The sequence below is a fragment of the Triturus cristatus genome, chromosome 4_1 (genome assembly GCF_964204655.1).
Source record: "Triturus cristatus chromosome 4_1, aTriCri1.1, whole genome shotgun sequence".
NCBI lineage: Eukaryota > Metazoa > Chordata > Amphibia > Caudata > Salamandridae > Triturus > Triturus cristatus.
The window spans coordinates 308667401-308691794 of NC_140585.1; the positions used below are offsets into that span (position 1 = coordinate 308667401).

General features: G+C 47.1%; 2 protein-coding genes across 9 annotated transcripts in view; one reads left to right on the plus strand and one right to left on the minus strand.

The window, feature by feature from the left end:
• CACNA2D4 (calcium voltage-gated channel auxiliary subunit alpha2delta 4) overlaps window positions 1-24394 on the plus strand; it is a 1002329-nt gene that overhangs the window by 675814 nt on the left and 302121 nt on the right. The gene's annotated exons all lie outside the window — the stretch shown is intronic.
• The window catches only part of LRTM2 (leucine rich repeat transmembrane protein 2), a 69213-nt gene continuing 51526 nt past the window's right edge, over window positions 6708-24394 (minus strand). For all 3 annotated transcript variants that reach the window (XM_085652205.1, XM_085652207.1, XM_085652206.1), the window contains 2 exons: window positions 22039-22629; window positions 6708-16305 (listed from right to left, as the gene is read on the minus strand). In XM_085652205.1, the coding sequence (XP_085508331.1) occupies window positions 15863-16305; window positions 22039-22629 (1034 nt within the window). In that variant the 3' untranslated portion in view covers window positions 6708-15862. The remainder of the gene's footprint in view (window positions 16306-22038; window positions 22630-24394) is intronic.

A 24394-nucleotide genomic window follows, 5' to 3' on the forward strand; every position in this document is an offset into this window, starting at 1 on the left:
CCATAGTTACTGCTCTAAATTCTGAAAATGTGGGAGCATTTGGGCCTTGTGGCCTTGTAATATCAGAAATGACGGATCTTACCCCATTATCAAGTGATATAAATTTGTTCTACTTTATCTAAAAAATGCTGCACAAGTGCCTTACAAAATTCCTGAGAGTGCTCATTCCCCTTTCTTTCAGGGAGTGTGGATAGTTTAATCGCTACCCGAAAGAGCTCTTTAGAGGAATTTTCTGCCTCTTTGATTTGATTAGAAAAATAGGAACATTTTTCTGACAGGGTCAATTTTTAATAATCGACTAGTAAGAATTTGTACTTGGTAAGTTCCTGTTCATTTTAGTTTATTCTCCAAAGTCTTGTCTTCTACACTCCTGTTTTTTTGATCTAAGGGCGTTCGAGAATCATGGGACTGACGGGGTTCTTCTATTGTTTAAAGTTTTTTAAAGAGGCGCAATAATGTTAGCAGTAGACATAAGCCACTAGTTGAAATGAATAGAGGCATGGTCTGCCTTTTGTGGTAGTTTCATTTGAGAGTGAGAAAGGTGGAGATTAAGCCAGTTGTTATCTACCTGTTTCCAATCACGGAATGATCTATATGACCTATTGGGTATATTAGCTTGGTTCCAGAAAAGGTCACTAAGCTAGAAGATAATGACATAATGATCAGTCCAGGTCAATGGTATAATCTCCTTAATCCCCAGTGAATCGAAATTAGAACAAATTCCATCCAAGGTGTGGCTGGCCAGATGTGTAGGACCCATGACCCTTTGGCTTAAACCTGCCAGTGTCATGGTGTCAATTAAAGACATAGTATTTGGGTCAGCAAATGTGCACCTTTCAGGAGTACTTTATGGTCGCTGTAAGTGTTTTCTTGTTACGTGATATTTTCATGTACTGTGTTTACACCCTTGGGCCTTTTTTACATTTTACTTTCTAATAATTAGCCAAATTATTTTTAAGTCTTTCTGGATATTATCTTTCATCTACAGCTGAGTTTGTCCAGTATTCCCATTACAAAATTTATTGATAACAAAAGTAATTGGCATGATTCAGAGGAGTGAAATTCTCGGACAAAAATCAGAAAAATCACTAAATTGTTGCGTAAATCATTCAAAGTAAAAAAGTGGTACCTATTTTATTTTAAATGTATACTCAGTTGTGCCATCGGTGTCGTAGCGACACCCCAAATGGTCTCTGCCACTTAACTGCAGGCAGAGGTACTGTCTGAAGAACTACACAAAGCGGACTTCAAAGCCTCCTTTTGCTCTGCGGTGTTTAAGGCAGGTCCAAGCAGAATTTATAAAGCATAAAACCAATACTGTTTTAATTCTGGCTGACCTTCTAAGCTCAGAAACCTGAAATATCCATCAGGGCTCAGACCCCACTGACGGACACAATCTCACTGATTTCTTGGACCAACAGCAAGAGTGTTTCTGTATTTATATCCTTGGATATTACAGGGTGGTTATACAGATAATCGGAAACAGAAATATCTCGGGAAAAAATATTGTGTCAAGAATATCGAGTTCGAAAGCATCATGAAGTTAAGTTTCTATAGGCAAGCAACGTTTTACTATTTATAAATCCACCCATATGTACCTTGACAATATATTTATCTTCAAGATACGTAGATGCGGAGTTAAGAATAGTCAATCTATGCTCACCTATTTGCACTTACCTTCTTGATACTTTCATCCTCGATATTCTGTCCACACAATATTTTTGTTTCCGATTTTCTGTCAATGATCCTACGACAGGGCCACAACGGGGCTGCAATGGTGGCGCAAGAGGAGGTTTTCATTGATGGAATATTAGCAGTCGTAGGACAGAAGTGAAGTGCATTGGCAGGTTGGAGTTGGAGCAGTCCCCACTGTAATATAATGTCCGCATTGATGCAGGGCACGGTTTGAGTGATTTAGATGATGCTACTAGGTGGAAGATTTGCCCTTAGACATGGCAGGGTTTGGTACCATGACAGTTGAGTGAATGCTTAGAGGTGGAGTTTTTGCATTGATGTAGATCAGAGTATAGGTACACTGGTGTGTGAGATGCTGTCTATAGGTTCAGTAACTGCCTTGATGCAGAGAAAGGGTTGTGCAGAGCTTGGGTACTTTGGCAGGTGAGATGATTACCATTGGTGGAATATTAATAGCAATGCAGGGCTTGTCTTGGGGTCATCAGGTGAGGTGAAGCCCATTGGTGGAATCTTATTATTTATGCAGAGCACGGGTATGTAGGCATGTGAGGTGATGCCCCTTGGTAGAATATTATCATTGACACATATGTTGGATGCACCGGTAGGTGAAGTGATGCTCATTGGTGGTATATTATCATTGACTCAGAGCTTGGGTGCACTGGCAGGTTTAGTGATGCCCATTTGTGGAATTTAGAATTTATTGAAGGTGGTTTCTGCCGACAATGCAAAAGAATAGCTGCTTTTCAAAAAACATTAAATAAATTGTTAGAATTGAAACAGATATGCCACTTATGCTGCTCCAGCAAGACATATTAAATAAAGAAAATCTATTACATTTCTGCTTTTTTTCCTGCAAAGTTTTTTTAACATAGGGATAAAGGTATTATGTTTTTGCCATGATTTTAAGTTCCCAAAAGTTTCATCCGGATGTCCCAGCTTTTTCTCAAGCCAGGTTGTTTTGTCATGTGGACTGAGAGATCAGTTAGGGGCAAGATTCCTCTGTTCATCTGGGTTTTCAAGCTGCTCATTACATAAGGTCTTGGCTATTATATTAGACCTGACCCTGTTGAACAAATTACAGTTCGGTATGATATGTTTCGCATCCTCTGTTGCTCCACACTGACATTTTTTTGAGATCGCCCAATTTCTTCTGTCCAATATGTCATTTAGCAATAAACACCCCCCTCTAAGCAGAGCAAAGAGTCTCCTCTCAAGCTATTATTGTTCATTCCGTGAGGAGTCAGGCAAGCCAGCATGGTTCCTTGAGTGTAGTTTTACGAGCGCTTCAAATTTCTGATTGATCCTTAGGATTGAGAAGTGTTTGTTGACAATGGAGTTTATCTTCTTTTTTGTCAGAAATGCAAAGTTGGGGGATTCAGAGAGCAATAGCAGACCAAGTCTCTTAGCTTCTCTTCCCAGTTGTGTTACATGGAGTGATTTACCATTCAAGGGAAAATGTTCTTTCCAGGCCCAGTTACCCAGGTTGCTGGTCAGTGATTTTGGTCTTCTCAACCCATATTTTATAGGGGCCATCCATCAGCTGGTTTCGATTAAAAGATAGCTGATGTCTGATTCTAGGGCAGCTGAGGAGACACTTGATGGTAACTTTAGCATTGATTTCCAGAATTTCCTCTCATAGCAGGCAACTCTGCTTGTATTCGTATCCAGGCCCCATAGCTTGGCGCCATATGAAATATGGCTTCCAACTTTTGTTTGGAAAGGTTTATCAATAAGGTCTGAGAAACAATGACCGTGGTTGCACTCGATGCTCAATATTGGCAACCTCCACAGATGTGTCTATTGTGGTTTGTACATGGGCATTCCATTTGAGAGTTCTGTCTATTGTTACCCCCAGATAGTTGAAAGAGTCATCTTCATCCAGTTGTGCATCATTTTTGGAGAATGGATACTTTTTTCTGGTGTTTTGTCCTGAAGGTCATTGTTTTTGTTTTTCCTGTGTTGCTTTTTAAGTTGTTTACTTTGCAGTATCCTTCTATAGCGATGGGTTGAGCCTGGAGACCAGTGGGGATTTTAGACATCAGGATTGAGACATCAGCATACATGAGTGCTGGGATCTCATATGTGTTCATTGCCGGAAAGTCATTTGTGGTTTGAGAACTTCTTGATACAGGTCGTTGTTAAAGAGGAAAAGCTCGCGGGGTGTCAAAAGGCAACCTTGCTTTACCCCTTTACCAATGTATAGTTTTTTGCTGATATTCCTTCTTTGATTTAGTCCCACCTGAGACGTGGTTCTGATATACAGCAATTGAATTAGGGGCAAGAGGCCACGGTCAATGCCCAGAGGTGGCATCTTGGGACCAGGGTGAATGCAGATGCAAAATCAAAACAAGCATTGGCATAGCCAATAGTTCTCGCCTCTGGGACCTTATAAGTGTTTAGTTATCCAGCACAAAATTCTTGGTGCAACAACTTCAAGTGTTGCACGGCTAAACACTTATAAGGTCCAAAAGGCGAGACCTATTGGCTATGCCAATGCTTGTTTTGAGTGAGTGGCTCGTGCAGGTATGCCACTGTAAGGTAGAGATGCTGCAAGTGCTTTTACAGGAGCCCCTGTGACATTGCGCCTCTTCAAAATGTATCTTGGGTCTGGTGTAATACTTCTAGCCCCTATTCCTGTCTTCTTGCACCCAATGCATCCTTAAATGTCCCTTGTACAGCCGGGGTTGACACTCCTATATCCCCTGCCCTCCAGTGACACTTTACCTGTCACGGGTGGTGGTTGTGGACATGGTGGTGGTGGACGTGGTGGTGGTGGACGTGGTGGTGGTGGACGTGGTGGTGGTGGTGGACATGGTGGTGGTGGACGTGGTGGTGGTGGATGTGGTGGTGGTGGATGTGGTGGACATGGTGGTGGTGGATGTGGTGGTGGATGTGGTGGTGGTGGACGTGGTGGTGGATGTGTTGGTGGTAGTGGGCGTGGTGGTGGTGGACATGGTGGTGGACATGTTGGTGGACATGATGGTGGTGGCGGACGTGCTGGTGGATGTGGTGGGGGTGGACATGGTGGTGAATGTGGTGGTGGATGTGGTGGTGGACTTGGTGATGGTGGACGTGGTGGTGGTAGACGTGGTGGTGGACGTGGTGGTGGATGTGGTGGTGGCGGTGGGTGTGGTGGTGGTGGATGTGGTGGATATGGTGGTGGCCTTGTTGGTGGTGGACGTGGTGGTAGTGGACGTGGTGGTGGTGGATGTGGAGGACGTGGTGGTGGATGTGGTGGTGGTGGAAGTGGTGGTGGTGGACGTGGTGGTGGTGAATATTGTGGTGGATGTGGTGGTGGTGGGCGTGGTGGTGGACATGGTGGTGGTGGTGTTGGTGGACGTGGTGGTGGTGGTAGTGGTGGTGTTGGTGGACGTGGTGGTGGACGTGGTGGTGGTGGACGTTATGGTGGTGGTGGACGTGGTGGTGGATGTGGTGGTGGTGAACGTAGTGGTAGTGGACATGGTGGTGGACGTGGTGGTGGACATGGTGGTGGTGGGCATGGTGGTGGACATGGTGGTGGTGGTGTTGGTGGACGTGGTGGTGGTGGTGGTGGACGTGGTGGACGTTTTGGATGTGGTGGTGTTGGTGGACATGGTGGTGGTGGTGGACATGGTGGTGGTGGATGTGGTGGTGATGGTGGACGGGGTGGTGGTGGTGGACATGGTGGTGGTGGACATGGTGGTGGTGGGCGTGGTGGACATTGTGGTGGTGGATAGACGTGGTGGTGGTGGATGTGGTGGTGTGGTGGATGTGGTGGACGTGGTGGTGGTGGACGTGGTGGTAGTGGAGGAAGTGGTGGTGGTGGAGGACATGGTGGTGGTGGACGTGGTGGGGGTGGTGGACGTGGTGGTGGATGTGGTGGTGGAGGATGTGGTGGTGGTGGACATGGTTGTGGTGGATGTGGTGGTGGATGTGGTGTTGGTGGTGGGCGTGGTGGTGGTGGATGTGGTGGTGGACATGGTGGTGGTGGACGTGCTGGTGGATGTGGTGGTGGTGGACGTGGTGGTGAATGTAGTGGTGGACGTGGTGGTGGACTTGGTGGTGGTGGTGGACGTGGTGGTGGTGGTGGATGTGGTGGTGGTAGATGTGGTGGTGGTGGATATGGTGGTGGTGGTGGCCTTGTTGTTGGTGGACGTGGTGGTGGATGTGGTGGAAGTGGTGGTGGTGGACGTGGTGGTGGTGAACATGGTGGTGGACGTGGTGGTGGTGGGCGTGGTGGTGGACATGGTGGTGGTGGTGGACGTGGTGGTGGTGGACGTGGGGGTGGTGATGGATGTGGTGGTGGACGTGGTAGTGGCGGTGGTGGTGGTGGTGACAAATAGTGAGAAAAGGTAAAAGCAAAACACAGAGTGAATGATAAAAAAAAGAAAGCAAGATAGAGCACGAGGGAAGAAGTGATGAGAAAATTGTCACAGTAAAAGCATATCACATAGTAAATGATGGCCATGCACGAGTGAATAAATAATGCTGCTATTTTAAAGCACACGCGTGCTTGTCACAGTAAAAGCAAACCACACTGCTGGCACTGCAATCATGTGTTTGCTGGCCCGGGAGTGGTGCGTGCACGCGCAGTTGACTCTTTTTGGAAGCACATACTCGTGCTTGTGGGCGCGTCCCTGACCGCTCCTGCTAGGTGGATGCCGCCACAAGTACAAGTATGTGCTTCCAAAAAGAGCAGAGCAATGGCTAAAGGTCCTCCTATGCAGCGCATGCGCTCTGTGTAGGCGCAACCTAAAAAGCAAGCATCGCATAGAGACATTTTTTTTTACCTGTGCTAAATTTATACATTTTGTGGAAGAAAGTGAAAATCTGGTTGATTATTGAAAATCATTCTCTGAATCCTCCGTGGATGGGCGAGAGGATGTTTTCATTTCTGACCCACTCACCTAGTGCCATTTGTAGAATATTATCATTGATGCAAAGGTTGGGTGCATTGGTGGTGGAGGCGATACCCATTGGTGGAATCTTATCATTGACACAACAAAGCCATTGATGAGACAGCCACAGGACACTACAGAAATACAATCTTTATTATCATTCGGACACAGAACAATGACATCAGAATGTTACGGAAAGGGCAAAGAACAGTTTGACAAATTACAGCTCTCTTTCGAACAGTCTCACACATAAAATCAGCAAAAATAAAACCAAGAGCCCCCCCAGGAGCAGGACTACGAAACTGGGAGACGCGGGAGCCCTGGCAGCTCCTTGGTGGTGCCTGGACAGGGCCCTCACCACCAGCTCAGTCAAGATGCACTATTGGGTGCATAGAACAGACAGAAAAAACAAACACACAAAGAAACACCCCTTCTTCAGGAATGAGTTTTAGTCTTGGGGATGTGGAGGGGTTATGTAGTTTTGTAGCTGCTTGACAACTGCCATGTACCTAACCCTTTGTTTCTCCAGCTGCACAGTAAGACAGGGTAGTTGACTGAGTGCTTGCTCAAGAGATCAGTGTGAAACCTAATAGTCACTTGTTTAAATGGTCTTCCATGGATCCTTCTGATGTTGATAACATGAGTGCCTTTCTGATGAGTAACGAAAATACCTATTATTTAAGAGCCTGGATGCAACTCAGTGCGTGGCATGTGCTTTAGAAAAGGCCAGCATTCCAGCTGCGCCCTTAAGGTTTAAGGGTCCTCTCGCAGGCGGGGATGACTTCCCCTCTATAGCTTTAGCAAGATCAAAGGGCAGGACAGCCTAACTGTGCCTTGATGATGATTTGGGTTTGATAAAGAGCTCAAATCCTCAGGAAAAGGGTGTCTGGCACTGAGTAGAAAAGAGAGAAGTCAGAGAGGAGCGGTGTAGCCTGAAGCACTCCTGGGTGTCCTGGCTTCCTTCCCTCGTTCAGGCTCGCAGGGATGTTGAGATTTCACCCACAGGTCTATAGCAAAACAGGGAGGTTTTCAGCTAGGCATTTCTTCTGCTAGCCAGTCACGTGTCAGCCGAGAGCCTGGCATCCGACGCGCCTGCTTGAGCCCTTCCAGCTGGCCATAGTTCTGATCCACTCAGAGGCTAGAGCTCTGGGTGACTGAAATCTGGCAGACTTAAGAGCACAGATAGGATTGTGAAGAAATAAGCATCAATCCTCTTCCCTCACTCATCTTGCTGTGTCTCTCTCCACAGGCAAGGCTGTTAGGGAATGGGGCTGAAGAGATCAGAAATGCTACTCTAAGTCACAAAAACATATGTAGTAAGAACAAGTAGTGTAGACTGGCCACACTCTTGCCTGTGCCTTCCCCATTCTTTCCCGGTCACATCTGTCTCCATGGTGATTCCCAGGATCAGTGCTTTCTCCGGGATTGATGTCCAGTGTCTCTAATCTAGCACTGCCGGATTACATCAAGTAGATATCGTGCCAGAACACTTCAAGGTCATATCATGTGAATGTCCTGCAGGACGTCTTCGACCAGCCTGACCGCTCTTGGACTTTGTGGTCCTATACACCACACATGTTTTGGGAGCTTCTGGTTAAATGGTGTTCTTGCATGCAGGGGCATGCAGTACTAGGGCAAAGTAGTAGAGCAAATGCAACTAGCAATAAAGGACTACCAGCGCAATGACGGATCCAACCACTGTGTCAGAGAACCTGTGACTGCGATACTGCCATGACTGGAAGTTTGCCAAAACCTTACGATATATAAAACATGCTTCTTGTGTAAAGGGGGCCCAGAAAGCTATAAACCATGCTCGCAAGGTCTTTCTGTTCATTCAGTCCCGGTAGCAGAAAAAGGCATGGATCGTGACTGCAAACCGAAAGCCACATGCATGTGGAACATACTGAAATATCCCACAAGGGCAAGCCACGTCCAAAAACCAGAGAGCATTTCAATTGGAGCAGGATGGACCATGCCTCCACACACAAGAGGATGGATCTGGAGAAGCAAGAATGCATGTTACCATCTTATAGTTACTCAAATGTAGCTGGAGAGCCATAGGCAAAGAACGAGTAATAGATATATAGCTCTCAAGCAGTACGGCAGCCATCTTGTAAAAGAGTGTCTTTCAATTCTGCCATATGGGAACTTCATCAAGTAACCATAGAAAAATGTTTTTCAATCACAATATAAGGATAAGTGGGTTACTTTGACTTTTTGAAATAAGTAGTTGTAGCCGTCTGTAAATAAGTATTTAAAAATGTTACCAACATATTAATTGGCTTGCAATCAAAATTGTCAGACAATATTCCTCATAAATCAACATGATATCTAGAAAAAGATTTTATTCTGAATCTCTTGTGGACATGCAGTCTTGTTTGCAGAAGCCATGCAGATCCTGTGAGAATCCTGAGATTCCTTAGAATTCAGGGAGCCAAGGTCACTCCAGAAGCAGTTCAAAATATAGTTGTCATTATATGAAAAGTCTGCAACAATGTGAATTCCTCCCATTTTTAGATGGATGCCGAAATGAGAGGCTCTGGGGCATATCAGCAACAACTGGCGATAATTATCACTAAGCGCACTTAGCGCTAGGATAATTATCGCTGGCTAGCGTGGATTTTAATCACTGAGATGGCGTGCTATTAGCAACGCTTATCTCAAAAGCAATAAAAATCCTAGCACTAACTGCCTAACGTGAGAAACCCAGCGATAATCTCACGAAATGTGGCGTTAGCTTGTTGATAGGGACTCACAAACTTAGCCATGATATCCACCTTCCATAGGATATCATGGCTAAGTCAGTCCTGAAGCAGGCGTAAGGAAAGTAGCGATAACAGTGGTTATCGCTACTTTTCTTGCCGCTATTCTTCATAGCGTGGGGCTTGATGATAGGAGAAATGTCCTGTCATGTCAGGTCAGGAGCGCCCACTTTGCATCTCATTAGAGATGCAAAGCTGGGCGTTAAGAATAGATGCGCTAATGCAAGGTTTCACGCGTTAGCGTGACCTTGCTAATTAGGCGATAAAATTATCGCCGCTTTTTAGCCGAAAACGGCTGCAAAAGCGGAGATAATTTTCTATCGCCGCCTTGTAAATATGCCCCTCTGTTTCTTGGAAGAGTAACTTTGAGGTTCTCAGTAATGGAAAGCTGACCAGTCCGTATATATTGAGAGACCCTTGTCTCCACCTTGACACGACTTTTACAATTCTCCAACCTTAGGATGACAGACGGAGACGGAGATCTAAAAACAAAGCACGGGAAGCCCTTAGGGTGCTACGCCTCAGGTAAACCTTAAAAAGCTAAGCATCAGGCGTACCTATGACCAGGTGTTTCTCATTACAGACTTTTTTTGTAAAATGTCCTGGTTTGAGGACAATGACTCGTCAGGTAGGGAGTGGGTATACCTTACCCAAGAGTAATTACACTGCTGCATAAGGGCCGCCATGCAGTACAAAGCTCTTTAATGGTGAGAGAGAACATCTGCCCCACAGGGACCTGCGTCGTCTGTAGAAAAAGATTTGAATGTAGGATCTCTGCCCCAAAGGCAGGTTTAGAGTTTTCAGTCAAGAGAAGGCTGTGGTCAGTAAAACAAATCTGCTCCTTAGGGCCTATGATGTCTTCAGTCGTGCAAGAGTTTTGTTGAGTGAGGAAGGACATCGGGCCTACAGCGTTCCCGTGTCTTCAGCATAGAAAGGGTTTGGTTTGGTTGAGGTCACTCTTTGAGTAATCTCCAAAGAAGCGGGGCTCTGATGTGCTGGAACTCCGTCTCCAGGGGATCCAATGTTGTTCTTGGGTCGGACGAGAGGATTATCAACTGAAAGGAAACGCTGCACCACACATACATCAGTAATGTCTCGCGTCACGACAAACCTATGTTTTTGGTGGCGAAGGGGTAGTTCCCCCACCCCCAAAAATCAACATGATGTTTAGTCTGGAAAAGGTTTTCGATTAGATGAATCACTTAATCAAAAAGAACATGAACTCTGGTCAGTTTCCAAAATCCTATGGTAAGCGTTGCGAAGAATAAAGTGGCTTTCCTATAGGTGTCAGCATGGTGTTTGGTCTGTAGTGAGCTTCATGTAAAAGAAAGCATCTGCGGCATAGGGACCAATGACTCCTTGTCTATCGTAAGCCAGTGGTAAGAAAACGATCATGCTTCAGAGATACCAATACTGTGTATGGGGCTGGAGTAAACTTATGGTCAGAACTGACTTACTCTCCACAGACACCTACAGTGTTTTAGGTGGATAGTTTACTTTGAGTAGGAGCGGGGTCCTGCTTCATAGACCCTTGTGCTGTGTTTGGTCCGCTGTCTACTTAGGGTTGGTGGGGTCATGCTCTGCAGACTCTTACACTGTATTTATGTCTACAGAAACATAGGGTAAAAGAAGCGTCCTGCTCCACTGACACATACACGGTCTGTAAGTGTGTAGTAAGGTTTGTTTGGTTAAAGATAGCATCTGCCCCTTATATTGTGTTTGTGTATGGGTAATATTGGTTTGAAGGTGGGAGAAGGGCCATCCATTTTGTTGGGTCAGAAGAAAGCCTTTGCATACTTCCAGGTTCTTATGGACACGGTTTCCAGGCCTGAACTTTCATCTGATTCTCTCATGCATGCTGGGTGTTGCTATTTTTGTTTTGCTTCTATTGAACTAACGATAATCTATAACACAATGATTTGTAAGTGAAGGAGTCAGTATCTGTATTAAGCTTAAGTGAGGTAGTCACCATATGAAAGGAGGCTTTCAGGGCCGCCGCCGGACCGGGAACCAGATGCAGCACTGGCAGCAAAACATTTTCAAACCAGTTGCGTTTTCTTTCTGTTTTGTCTCTTTCCTTCCATTATTTCTCTCTCTTTTTTTCTTTCCATTCTCTCGCTCCGTTTGCCTTAACGTGCCTCTAGTGGCTCCAGCCACCCCACAAAGGTATGCCCGATGGGATGAATACCCCACACGGTTTGTGGCTTTGTTTTGGTGTCCTTTGCCTAAGAGCAGGCTCTCAGTCTCCCAATGCAAAGCAGTATCCAGAAAGAAATGGAATTCTTCTCACGTGATGTGTTTCCCTGTGTATAAAACATTCCACGTGTTCTGTTAACGGGTCTAACAGAGGTGAAAATAAAACCCTCCCTGCCCATTGCGCAAAGCAGCAACAGAGGTTCGTGTCTGACTCCGGTTTGCCCGTGGCCGGTCTTGAGTCCAGCTGTGGCTCTTAGGGTACCTACCTTAGGACACACTTCTGCCTTTTCATTTCCTGTAACAGAGATGGTTTTCCCTTAAAATCAAAAGATATCTAGTGGTTTCTGAGAAATGATTGTTTCTGCAGAGTCTGCACGTTCCATGGTTTTCTTAAAAGACGCTGATGTTAAGACAATGTAGGAGCCAAAGGCCCGGAAGCAACTTCATGATTAATCTGGATCACTAACGCGAAAGGCTGGGACTACCAAGTTTTGAGCGATCTTCGGTGCTGCTGGGAGAAGGAAGTGTGTATCTAGTGTTGTCTCCAACAAAGTCAACAAATTCCAGAGGCTTCCAACACAAGCTCTGGAGAAGAGGTGGGCTTTGAGCAAGCAGCAGCATACCAAGGACCCCCAGGAGCAGATACCACTGGAGGCTCATCAGCAGGCAGCAGACTTCCACTGATGCAAAAGTCTGATCTCCCGTTCAATCTTGGACCACGTTAGGCAAATAGCCTCTGGATCAGAATCCAAATGTACTTGTATAGCAGAGAAACCTATGGGCATCCAAGAACAAGGCGGCTTTATCCACCACATTATACCGCTCAAACTCAAGCCCTTTTTCACTTAAATTGGTCCCTGACTCTCCATCATTAGGGGTTTCTGTAAAAAGTGATCTGCCTGGTAGTGCGTTATCAAGATCTCCTCTGTGAGCCTCTTTTCACGTGGTGTGAACAACTTCTTGTTTTTGTCACACCGTACACCCTTATGCCTCCTATCTTTGGAAATCAAACAGTTCTCAAGGTACAACAACAAAGACCAGACTCGGAAAGCAAGGCCATGCACCCCACTCCCCATTGGGCAACTCAAAAACCCACCATGATTGCCGAGACGCCTGGCTGGCTGCCTGGTCCAGACTGGGGCTCTTGGTAGTCATAGTCATTCTGGACCACAGTGGCGGGAGGAGCCGCTTCTTCAAGTGAGCCAGGTATATAGTTAACCCAGCATTATTGTTAATAGCAGCCTGCACCTCGCACAAGGTGTCAAATACGTGTGTAATATTTTTGGATGATACAGCGCGGCATAAATAACCGTCTGACATACGACCTAAACAGATTGTGGAATTTGAAATAATTTTGCTGCCAAAATGAAGAAAAAATAGCATTTTTATTTTTTGTGTTTATCTATTATCTTAACTGTCCTACATGTTGGATCGAATAGTACTTTGCAGCGAGTGTTCATGTATGTATTCTAAAACCGGGAAACATCCTGAACAACGACTCCGGAACAAGGAGCTCCAGCGTTGTTTAGGTAGTTGTTGCTGAGGAACTCGTTGTTCCAACATACAACCATAGTGTGGCACACAGCAGCACATGTGAGTTAGCGTTTTATTGAAAAGTATATTGAAGAAACTTTTCCTTCATACCAGGGAAAAGCTCTCTGGATGGCCCTGCATGACCACAGCTTTGCTCAAGAGAACAGGGCATTACAGCATATGATACTGCTGCCTTAGGGGTGCTACAGAAAACTAGCCATCAGAAAATAGATTCTGGCTAAATGTGATAGTGACTTTAGAAAAAAACTTGATTATTTGAGTGCACTTGCAAATACTAGACTCCTCCTTAGGCGTGGAGAACAGATTCATGTTATCAGGTGGGACAGCATCACTGATGAGAGTACGTGGGTGAGAGTTTTGAGTGCCACACACTGCCGAAGTAATTTCCTGCAGGGACATATGAAAAATGTATGGTGAGTTGGATCTCGGTCATGGCAGTAGATTGGGTTAAGGTCTAAATCAGAGGTGGATGTCAATGGAAAATCATCGAAGTGTGAAATCCAGACGATTAACAGCTCATGGAATTTAATCCAACATACTATCACTTAAGCACTTTCGCAAGAAAGAGAAACATTTACCATTACCAACAAACTTTATTCTGGTCCCAAAATGTGTTGTACCAGAACACACTCCTCATAGAGGCTTCCAAGAACCCTTAATGCTGCTCAGAAGGGAGGAAAGTGTCATTCTCCTACTTGTCTGAGGGGACGTTTCGCATCATCTGTCTAGCAACTCACTAAAATCCTCTCTATTCACTTGCATCCTCAATGATTCAGCCAGCCACTATTTTAAATTAGTTTTTGCTGAAGACATCAAAATCATCTCTAATGCAACTAAAGTTACACCCAGGATCCGAGATCCCAAAAGATTGTCATTGCAGAAAAGACACAGTCTGCCACTCAACTGGACAGGCATGTTAAGTGCTAAACCAGTAGATTTATATGGATATCTGCTTGCACGATCAGTGTGCACGTACGGAGCTTCTCCCCTTTTCCTTTATCTACATGGAATTGCTAAAAAACACTTTTATAGCCACACATTTCATTTAAAGCATTGCACGGGGCATCCATTTTGGGGCAATTTCCCTAGAGTACAAATCAAGTGATAGGCCAGGCAACTAAACTCTCTTTATTCCTCTCTATGGACTATCACCTTTGTGTCCCTCTCTTGATACCGAATAAGGGTGATTCAGATATACTCGGTGTGTGGATGCTGCTTGGCAGATGTGAAAATCATAAAGCAATTCACTTGACTTTCAGGGAAGGAGCATTTTCTGAAATAAATTATACGAATTTTCAAATAAGGAACAAAAAAATAGAAGAAGAATCCAACCAGTTAGGAAATATTACCTATAGTGTGTAGCTAACCAAGAGACCATGGATCATCTTCCTGCAAGGCTTATACAAAACATTTTCAATATAATATGTAGATGAACAAAAACATTCTATTGGCATTCGAGAAAAGACAGTCGTGTGTTACTTTACCAGTATTCGCTTTGTTTGGAGGAAAGCAGATCATGCAGGGATAGGACTGAATTGATCTTTGACCATCTTTTTCCAACCATATCCCCCAAGTGTACTCTCCCACCTCTGCACTTTTTCCAACACATACAATTAGCTTGCAATTAAAATAGAGTTCTATGTCTGTACAGATCTGTCTTAGAAATGCAACAAGTTCATTTGAGACATGGCTACCATGTCTCAAATGAGAAAATAAACAGAGAGAGATGTTCTTCAGATGAGGAAGAGGGCATGGAATGTCCTGTGAACCATGGTGAGTCGGGTGTTAGTGACAAAAGAGGAAGGGATGGGGTCGCTGGAGTCTCTAAGCATGTTGTTCAAAGAAGATGGTCTCCTTATTCCTTGTGCATGGATGGAGATAAGCCGAGGCACAACAAGGGAGGTAACAAATGAACATAGGATATAACGGTGACATAGCACTGAATGCATGAGGTCTTTGTTCTATAGATTGGGGCTTTTCACTATCCTTGCATATGATGCCAGAATTAGCCCTTTCCTCCTTGTGACACACACAAATATTTAGAAGGTTCTACTTCTACCTAAAAACCCTACCCCAAGGCCTTGCATCCCAAAAGTAATGGGTTAAAATTTGTTTTGGTTGGTTTTTGCCATTGTCCTCTTATGAAGTGTTGTGCTGAGAAGAGGAGGCAGGTTCATAACACTGAGCTCCATAGACGTACCAGATTTCACCATAATCAACCACTCGCGTACTCGTCTCTCTCCATCGTAAAGGTCCTTTTGTACTCCTTCCAGCTGCTCCCCAACTATGTATTCTTCAGAGAGAGCCTACTTGAGAAGTAGCGTGTTACAGCCACAATGGTGGCGTTATGGCTGATAAATGTGCCCACATGGATACGGATACATACCTGCATCCTATTTTAAAGACCATGCCCTAGGTACTTTCCTCCACAGACAACTCTTGAGTCATGCCAACCAAGGATGGTTGTGAACCTGGTTGACCTGGAAGTTAAAGGTGACTGCAAACAGCTGTGCCGTTCAGAGTGTTGTGTGCTACCATTGACCTGTGGTTGGAATGATAGTGGTAATCCATGCTGCCCCGTGTCCTGTTCCAACATGTGCCGGGTGAGTGTTACGCTGAATCCGGAGCACTGAAGAGGCCTCTCTAAAAAGAAAAAAGGGGGAATGACCAGGGGAAGCTATAACCAGGGCAACAGTGCCACACGATTGCTCATCAGTCATTTCCTTTCGAAGAGTGGTGATATCACTTGCCCCACACAAAGTCTTGTGGGAGATTTATTCATGCCACAGATGAGATCTGCTTCTGTTCCTCATTCTCCCCCTCGGTATCGCTCATGAGTGGCTGCCTTTTCTTCAGCTCCCGGTGGTACTTGGCCATGAGGGAGGCATAGATGCATCCGTAGGCCGCTGCCACAACCATCATGATGCACACAATGCCGCACACCACACCGGCGATGATGACAGTGCCAATGGCACGCCGCACGCTCACCGGCCGGTACCTCTGTCTCTGCGGACACTCGGTGGGTGGCACATGGTCCGACTTGGACTCCGGGGGTGAAATGCTGCTCTTGCTGCAGGGGGTTTCGGGCCGATCCACCACCAACGGGCTGTTCTCATCCTCCAGTTGGGTGCAGTAGTTGAACATCTCCATGGGCACCATGCGCATGTCCCTCCCACGTAGCTCTTTGGGCAGCGTGCACTGCAGCTCATCCACCTTACCCCCTGAACCAGGAGAGAAAAGAGATGATCAGATCTTAATGCCACCAATAAAGGCCAACTCAGCTAACAACAAGGCCAACAGCTGTCCAGGATTACAAATCCCAAAGGCTGTGATGGGTACTTCCTCAGGCAGTGATTTTTATTCCAACAAATATTTCAGCCATGCTCTCGCTCTCTCTCTTTTTCTATGTCGGTCACCTTGCCTTTCCCCCTCTCACACCTCCTCTTTGTCTCTCCGTCTTTATCGCTCTCTTTGCCCTCTTTCTCTCTAGTCTTTCTGTCTCCCTACCTCGCCTTCGTATTCTCGAACTTTTCACCTCCTCAACCCCTATCTTTCTCTCGGCCTCTTTCTGTCACTCCCACTCACTTTTACTTTATTCCTTATTTATTTTTCGTTCCACAAACCATTATCGCAAAATCACAGTAATGTCACACATTTTGATTAAAAATCACGTTGTCTCTCTCACACACACTGCCTCTGCCTCCATTCCTCTCTCACCATCCACTTCTCCCGTTATTTTACTGTGCTACTGCTGGGTGTTATAGGTGGCAGCTAACAGAACCTGTTCCAGGTTGTGAATTAGTGACAGGTGTTACAAGTTGTGAGCTATAGCTGATTGTTACAGGTGGTGAACTAGCTCCAGCTGTTCCAGGTGTTGAATTAGTGCTTGGTGTCACAAGTTATGAACTAGAGCTAGTTCTTACAGGTGGTTAAGCAGGACTAACTGTTTCAGGTGATGCACTATCTCTAGCTGTGGCAGTGAGTGGCCTAGTGCTAGCTGCTTTAGGTTGAGAACTAGAGCTATCTCGTACAGGCGACGCCCTAGCGCTAGATGTTACCGCATGTGAATTAGTGCTAGCTGGTACAGGCAATGCCCTAGCACTAGATGTTACCACATGTGAATTAGTGCAAGCTCGTACAGGCGACACCCTAGCACTAGATGTTACTGCATGTGAATTAGTGCTAGCTGGTACAGGCGACGCCCTGGCGCTGGATGTTACCGCATGTGAATCAGTGCTAGCTGGTACAGGCGACGCCCTAGTGCTGGATGTTACCGCATGTGAATCAGTGCTAGCTGGTACAGGCGACGCCCTAGCACTAGATGTTACTGCATGTGAATTAGTGCTAGCTGGTACAGGCGACGCCCTAGCGCTAGATGTTACCGCATGTGAATTAGTGCTAGCTGGTACAGGCAATGCCCTAGCACTAGATGTTACCACATGTGAATTAGTGCTAGCTCGTACAGGCGACACCCTAGCACTAGATGTTACTGCATGTGAATTAGTGCTAGCTGGTACAGGTGATGCCCTGGTGCTGCATGTTACCTCGTGTGAATTACTGCTAGCTGGTACAGGCAATGCCCTAGCACTAGATGTTACCACATGTGAATTAGTGCTAGCTGGTACAGGCGATGCCGTAGCGCTGGATATCACCGCATGTGAATTAGTGCTAGCTGGTACAGGCGACGCCCTAGTGCTGGATGTTACCTCATGTTATTTAGTGCTAGCTGGTACATGCGACGCCCTACCGCTAGATGTTACCGCATGTGAATTAGTGTTAGCTGGTACAGGCGATGCCCTGGCGCTGGATGTTACCGCATGTGAATTAGTGCTAGCTGGTACAGGCGATGCCCCGGCGCTGGATGTCACTGCATGTAAATTAGTGCTAGCTGGTACAGGAAATTCCCTAGCACTAGATGTTACTGTATGTGAATTAGTGCTAGCTGGTACATGCGATGCCGTAGCGCTGGATGTCACCGCATGTGAATTAGTGCTAGCTGGTACAGGCGACGCCCTAGGACTAGATGTTACTGCATATGAATTAGTGCTAGCTGGTACAGGCGACGCTCTAGCACTAAATGTTACTGCATGTGAATTAGTGCTAGCTGGTACAGGCGACGCCCTAGCACTAGATGTTACTGCATGTGAATTAGTGCTAGCTGGTACAGGCGACGCCCTGGCGCTGGATGATACCGCATGTGAATTAGTGCTAGCTGGTACAGACGACGCCCTGGTGATGGATGTTACCGCATGTGAATTAGTGCTAGCTGGTACAGGTGAAGCCCTAGGGCTGGATGTTACCGCATGTGAATCAGTGCTAGCTAGTACAGGCGACGCCCTGGCACTAGATGTTACTGCATGTGAATTAGTGCTAGCTGGTACAGGCGACGCCCTAGCACTAGATGTTACTGCATGTGAATTAGTGCTAGCTGGTACAGGCGACGCCCTAGCACTAGATGTTACTGCATGTGAATTAGTGCTAGCTGGTACAGGCGACGCCATAGCACTAGATGTTACTGCATGTGAATTAGTGCTAGCTGGTGCAGGCGATGCCCTAGCACTAGATGTTACTGCATGTGAATTAGTGCTAGCTGGTACAGGCGACGCCCTGGCACTAGATGTTACTGCATGTGAATTAGTGCTAGCTGGTACAGGCGACGCCCTGGTGCTGGATGTTACCGCATGTGAATGAGTGCTAGCTGCGCTGGATGTTACCGCATGTGAATTAGTGCTAGCTGGTACAGGCGATGCCCTAGCACTAGATGTTACTGCATGTGAATTAGTGCTAGCTGGTACAGGCGACGCCCTGGCGCTGGATGTTACCACATGTGAATTAGTGCTAGCTGGTACAGGTGACGCCCTAGCGCTGGATGTTACCGCATGTGAATTAGTGCTAGCTGGTACAGGCGACGCCCTAGCACTAGATGTTACCGCATGTGAATTAGTGCTAGCTGGTACATGCGACGCCCTAGCACTAGATGTTACTGCATGTGAATTAGTGCTAGCTGGTACAGGCGACGCCCTAGCACTAGATGTTACTGCATGTGAATTAGTGCTAGCTGGTACAGGCGACGCCCCAGCGCTGGATGTTACCGCATGTGAATTAGTGCTAGCTGGTAAAGAGGACGCCCTAGCGCTGGATGTTACCGCATGTGAATTAGTACTAGCTGGTACAGGGGACGCCCTAGCGCTGTATGTTACCGCATGTGAATCAGTGCTAGCTGGTACAGGCGACGCCCTAGCGCTGGATGTTACCGCATGTGAATCAGTGCTAGCTGGTACAGGTGACGCCCTAGTGCTGGATGTTACCTCATGTGAATCAGTGCTAGCTGGTACAGGTGACGCCCTAGCACTAGATGTTACCGCATGTGAATCAGTGCTAGCTGGTACAGGCGACGCCCTAGCACTAGATGTTACTGCATGTGAATCAGTGCTAGCTGGTACAGGCGACGCCCTAGCGCTGGATGTTACCGCATGTGAATTACTGCTAGCTGGTACAGGTGACGCCCTAGCACTAGATGTTACCGCATGTGAATTAGTGCTAGCTGGTACAGGCGACGCCCTAGCACTAGATGTTACCGCATGTGAATTAGTGCTAGCTGGTACAGGCGACGCCCTAGCACTAGATGTTACCGCATGTGAATTAGTGCTAGCTGGTACAGGCGACGCCCTAGCGCTGGATGTTACCGCATGTGAATTAGTGCTAGCTGGTACAGGGGACGCCCTAGCGCTGGATGTTACCGCATGTGAATTAGTTCTAGCTGGTACAGGCGACGCCCTAGCGCTGGATGTTACCGCATGTGAATCAGTGCTAGTTGGTACAGGCGACGCCCTAGCGCTGGATGTTACCGCATGTGAATCAGTGCTAGTTGGTACAGGTGACGCCCTAGTGCTGGATGTTACCGCATGTGAATCAGTGCTAGCTGGTACAGGTGACGCCCTAGCGCTGGATGTTACCGCATGTGAATCAGTGCTAGCTGGTACAGGCGACGCCCTAGCACTAGATGTTACCGCATGTGAATCAGTGCTAGCTGGTACAGGTGACGCCCTAGCACTAGATGTTACTGCATGTGAATTAGTGCTAGCTGGTACAGGCGACGCCCTGGCGCTGGATGTTACCGCATGTGAATCAGTGCTAGCTGGTACAGGCGATGCCGTAGCACTAGATGTTACTGCATGTGAATTAGTGCTAGCTGGTACAGGCGACGCCCTAGCACTAGATGTTACTGCATGTGAAATAGTGCTAGCTGGTACAGGCGACGCCCTAGCACTAGATATTACCGCATGTGAATTAGTGCTAGCTGGTACAGGCGACGCCCTGGCGCTGGATGTTACCGCATGTGAATCAGTGCTAGCTGGTACAGGCGACGCCCTAGCGCTGGATGTTACCGCATGTGAATCAGTGCTAGCTGGTACAGGCGACGCCCTAGCACTAGATGTTACTGCATGTGAATTAGTGCTAGCTGGTACAGGCGACGCCCTAGCACTAGATGTTACTGCATGTGAATTAGTGCTAGCTGGTACAGGCGACGCCCTAGCACTAGATATTACCGCATGTGAATTAGTGCTAGCTGGTACAGGCGACGCCCTGGCGCTGGATGTTACCGCATGTGAATCAGTGCTAGCTGGTACAGGCGACGCCCTAGCGCTGGATGTTACCGCATGTGAATCAGTGCTAGCTGGTACAGGCGACGCCCTAGCACTAGATGTTACCGCATGTGAATCAGTGCTAGCTGGTACAGGCGACGCCCTAGCACTAGATGTTACCGCATGTGAATCAGTGCTAGCTGTTGCAGGTGATGTACTGATATTTCTCCACGCCTGTGCTTATGGAGTGTTTAGATTGGCTGGGATTTCGCAGAGGAAGGACACCTTTGCAGGGTCTCCAGCTCTAATCCTGTACAAACCTGCCCTAGTTAATTCCAACAAGAAAATGAAGTCTTGGAGCCAAAGTGCTTGCTAACTTTTTTCAAAGTCTGTACTTTAAAATGTAGAGCAAAGCATGAAAACCCACAAACATTAAAACAGGTATCAAAACACACGGCCTGACTAAAACATATCATGCCTGTAGCAGTCTGAAGATGCTTTTTTCACAAGACCTCAGCAGTGGTGTGTTGTCTTTGGTTGCTAGAGGCTAATAATAACAATTCCAGGCATTCCACAAGCATCAGCTTCATCATCACCAGAGATCAGTCTGAGGTATCCCTACCTCTCACCTACAAAGAGCAGGCACTGTAGATTGACACGAGCTGTTGACTCCGAAGAGCCACCCCAGATATGTCCGACCGTGTCCTTTCACTAGAAGATGCTCTCTTGGTCAGCTGGAAGCATCATGCAAAACTCCCAGTGCCGGATTAAACTCGGTGGAAGCCCCAGGGAAGTCGAAATGCTGGGCCCCCCCTCGCAAATTATCTCCTAATACCCAATGCACCAGATTTTTTTTACAAACTGACAGGTGCAAGAAGATGAGCTTTTAAGAGACAAACTGTTATGTGAATCTGATGACTCTGGCTTATGTACTTCAAGTTATTAATGGGTACATTTACATTAATACTGTATTTTCGCAATAGAGTCTTTAATGTAAAGTTTTCTCTTCTTTGAGATGATAAATTTTTTTCTATCTTTTGGAAACAATATTTAAGAAAGCTTGCTTGTAAGTGTCTTTCAAGATCAAATCAATATTATTTTGATCCATTGTTGTGGAGTCCCTAAAAGGAGTGGAGCCCATAGATCGGTGCCTACTTTGCCTATTTACTAATCCGGAAGTGAAACCTCCCAAACTAGTTGACTGAAGCATGTTAGTCTAAAGCCAGCTCACCACGTCTCCTATTTTACTGCCCTAGAGGTATGGGCAGGTACCCTAGCACTGGCCTTCCCTAGGGTTCACCTAGACCTGTCCTAGCCTTCTCGCAAGACTTGCGTAAGAACCAGCGGGTAAGGAAGCGCCCAGGTTACCTCGATAAGAAAACCACTCCATCCAGTGCTTGAACTCGCGCAGGTTGCAGTCGCACTCCCACGGGTTGTCCCCCAGCTGGATCTGCTGCAGGTTGACCAAGGCCTCGAAGGTCACTCTGTCCAGGTTCTGCAGGCGGTTGGAGCGCAGCGAGAGCAGGCGGAGGGCCTGGAGGTCATCGAAGAGGCCGGTGGGCAGCTGCGAGAGCCCGTTGAGCGAGAGGTCAAGCCGGCGCAGGAGCACAGTCCGCTGCAGCAAAGTCTTCTCCAGGCTGCGGATGCTGTTGTTGCGCAGGCGCAGTTCTGTCAGGTTGGCCAGTTCGCCGAAGACCTCTGGGGGCAGCTGGTCCAGGTAGTTGTTGGAGAGGTCCAAGCGGTGCAGGGCAGAGAGGTTGGCGAAGGCCAGGCTGGGCAGGCTGCTCAGTTTATTGTTCAAGAGCAGGAGGGTGCGCGTTTCAGGCGGGATGTCCGAGGGGATGATGGAGAGCCCCAGGCCGCTGCAGTCTACTTCCAGGCTACTGCTGTTGCACGTGCAGGGAGACGGGCAGGAGAGCAGGGACTCGGCTGCACACAGGGTGAGCCAGCAGGCAAGCACTGCAGGGAGAGAGGAAGCAGGGTTAAACCAGAGGGGCGTGTCCCAGTCACATCATGCTAAGCTAGCAACCAATCAATGTGGTCTCCTCTTCCGAGGAATATCCCACAATACACTTCAACACTCCATCAGTGTGAGATAACAGTGCCATGTGAGTGCAGTTCTGTGTGTGTAGGTTGACTCTTCATCTGTGTGAGCTTGCCACAAGGGCTTCAGGACCATGAACTTTAAAGAAAATACTTCTGATTGGACAACCCAGTGCAGTTACCAGTTAACCCCTTCCATGCGGGGCAAATTCCGCCGCAGTGCGAGGGGGGGCGGGGCTGGGCGTGGCGCTCAGGACGGCTCCTGGCCGTCATAAATCACGGTGGGTGTGTGCTCATGACGGCCGGGAGCCGTCCGAACTCCGCCCACTAATTGATTCGCCAGCACAGGCGGGGAATTTGCCGCGCGTGGGCGGAGCGGCAACGGTCGGACGGCTCCCGGCCGTCATGAGCACACGACTACCGTGACTCATGACAGCCGGGAGCCGTCCTGAGCATGGAAGGGGTTAAGTAGATTAAGACCATGCGAAATACCATAAAGGGACCTACGTAGCTCCTCAAAGCTACCAGCTTACTGAAAACCATAAAATGTGTGCCTATCTCTCACATTTCTTGTGCCCCATAACACAATAACTAGGTAAATCAGCTCTCAGAGAGATTATTTCACGTTGTAGCGGAATGTGCATAGCAGCTCCCCGTCACTGCTAGTGCACATTAGCTGTCTTTCAGTGTGAGCTTACTACAAGTCTAATTTCAACGTTCGCATCTGTTCTCTATCTGTCCGAGCTTACGACTAGTGTCATTCTAACATATGCACGTAAACACTGCCTTGTGGTGAGTTCACTGCTGGCAGCGTCTGAATGTGCTTGTGAGCTCTCCGGCAGCGTAGATTCACCCCACTGTGTGTGTAATTTTAGTGAGAGCTTTCTTCTAGTGATGGATGACTATTCATTTGAGATTTCCGTCTGTGTGAAATTACTACTATTTGTAGATGAGAGTGCACATCCGTTATCCAGCAATGTGAGCTCATCTCAGTTTCACCGAATCCTATGCACATCAGCAATGCCTTACGCTGAATTTATCACTTGTGAGCTCTCCACCGGTGCCCGAATACTCCTAGTGACGCCTTACTGGCTATCAGAGCTTTCCATCTGTGTGAAGGTATTCCTATTGGTTGCTGAGAATGAATGCACATCCGTTCTCCTTGAGTGGAAGCTTGCTCGTGCTAATACCCGAACGTGTGCCTCAGCAGCACATCAACGTGCTCTTGCACTCTCTATGAGTGAGATGCTACTCGTGGTGTCTGAATGGGCATCTCAGGACGGTTTCAGTGTGGGTTTACTGAGGGTGGTCTCGAAGTGCATTCGATTTCTGGATCAGTGTGAGCTTCCTTTTCGTGGTTCTCGAGTGTGAACATTTGGGGTGAGTCAGTGTGAGTTTACGCAAGCGTATTTTCAGGCCACCAACGATGTGCACCTGGGGAACTCCAGGTTTCCTTAAACACGCCTGCATGAGTTTGACCTTACATACACCACTCTCAGGTGCTCAAGTCTCTTCTGTATCCCTATGAGCCTACTGCTAGGGATGCCCGAAGTGCACAGGTCTGGACAGCATCAATGTGAGCTGCTCCTAGCACACAAGCGATGTCGCCTTTAGTCTGATAATACATAACTTACACAAACCAGTGCAAGTCTGAAGTCAGGGCTAGTCAGCACCTACATGC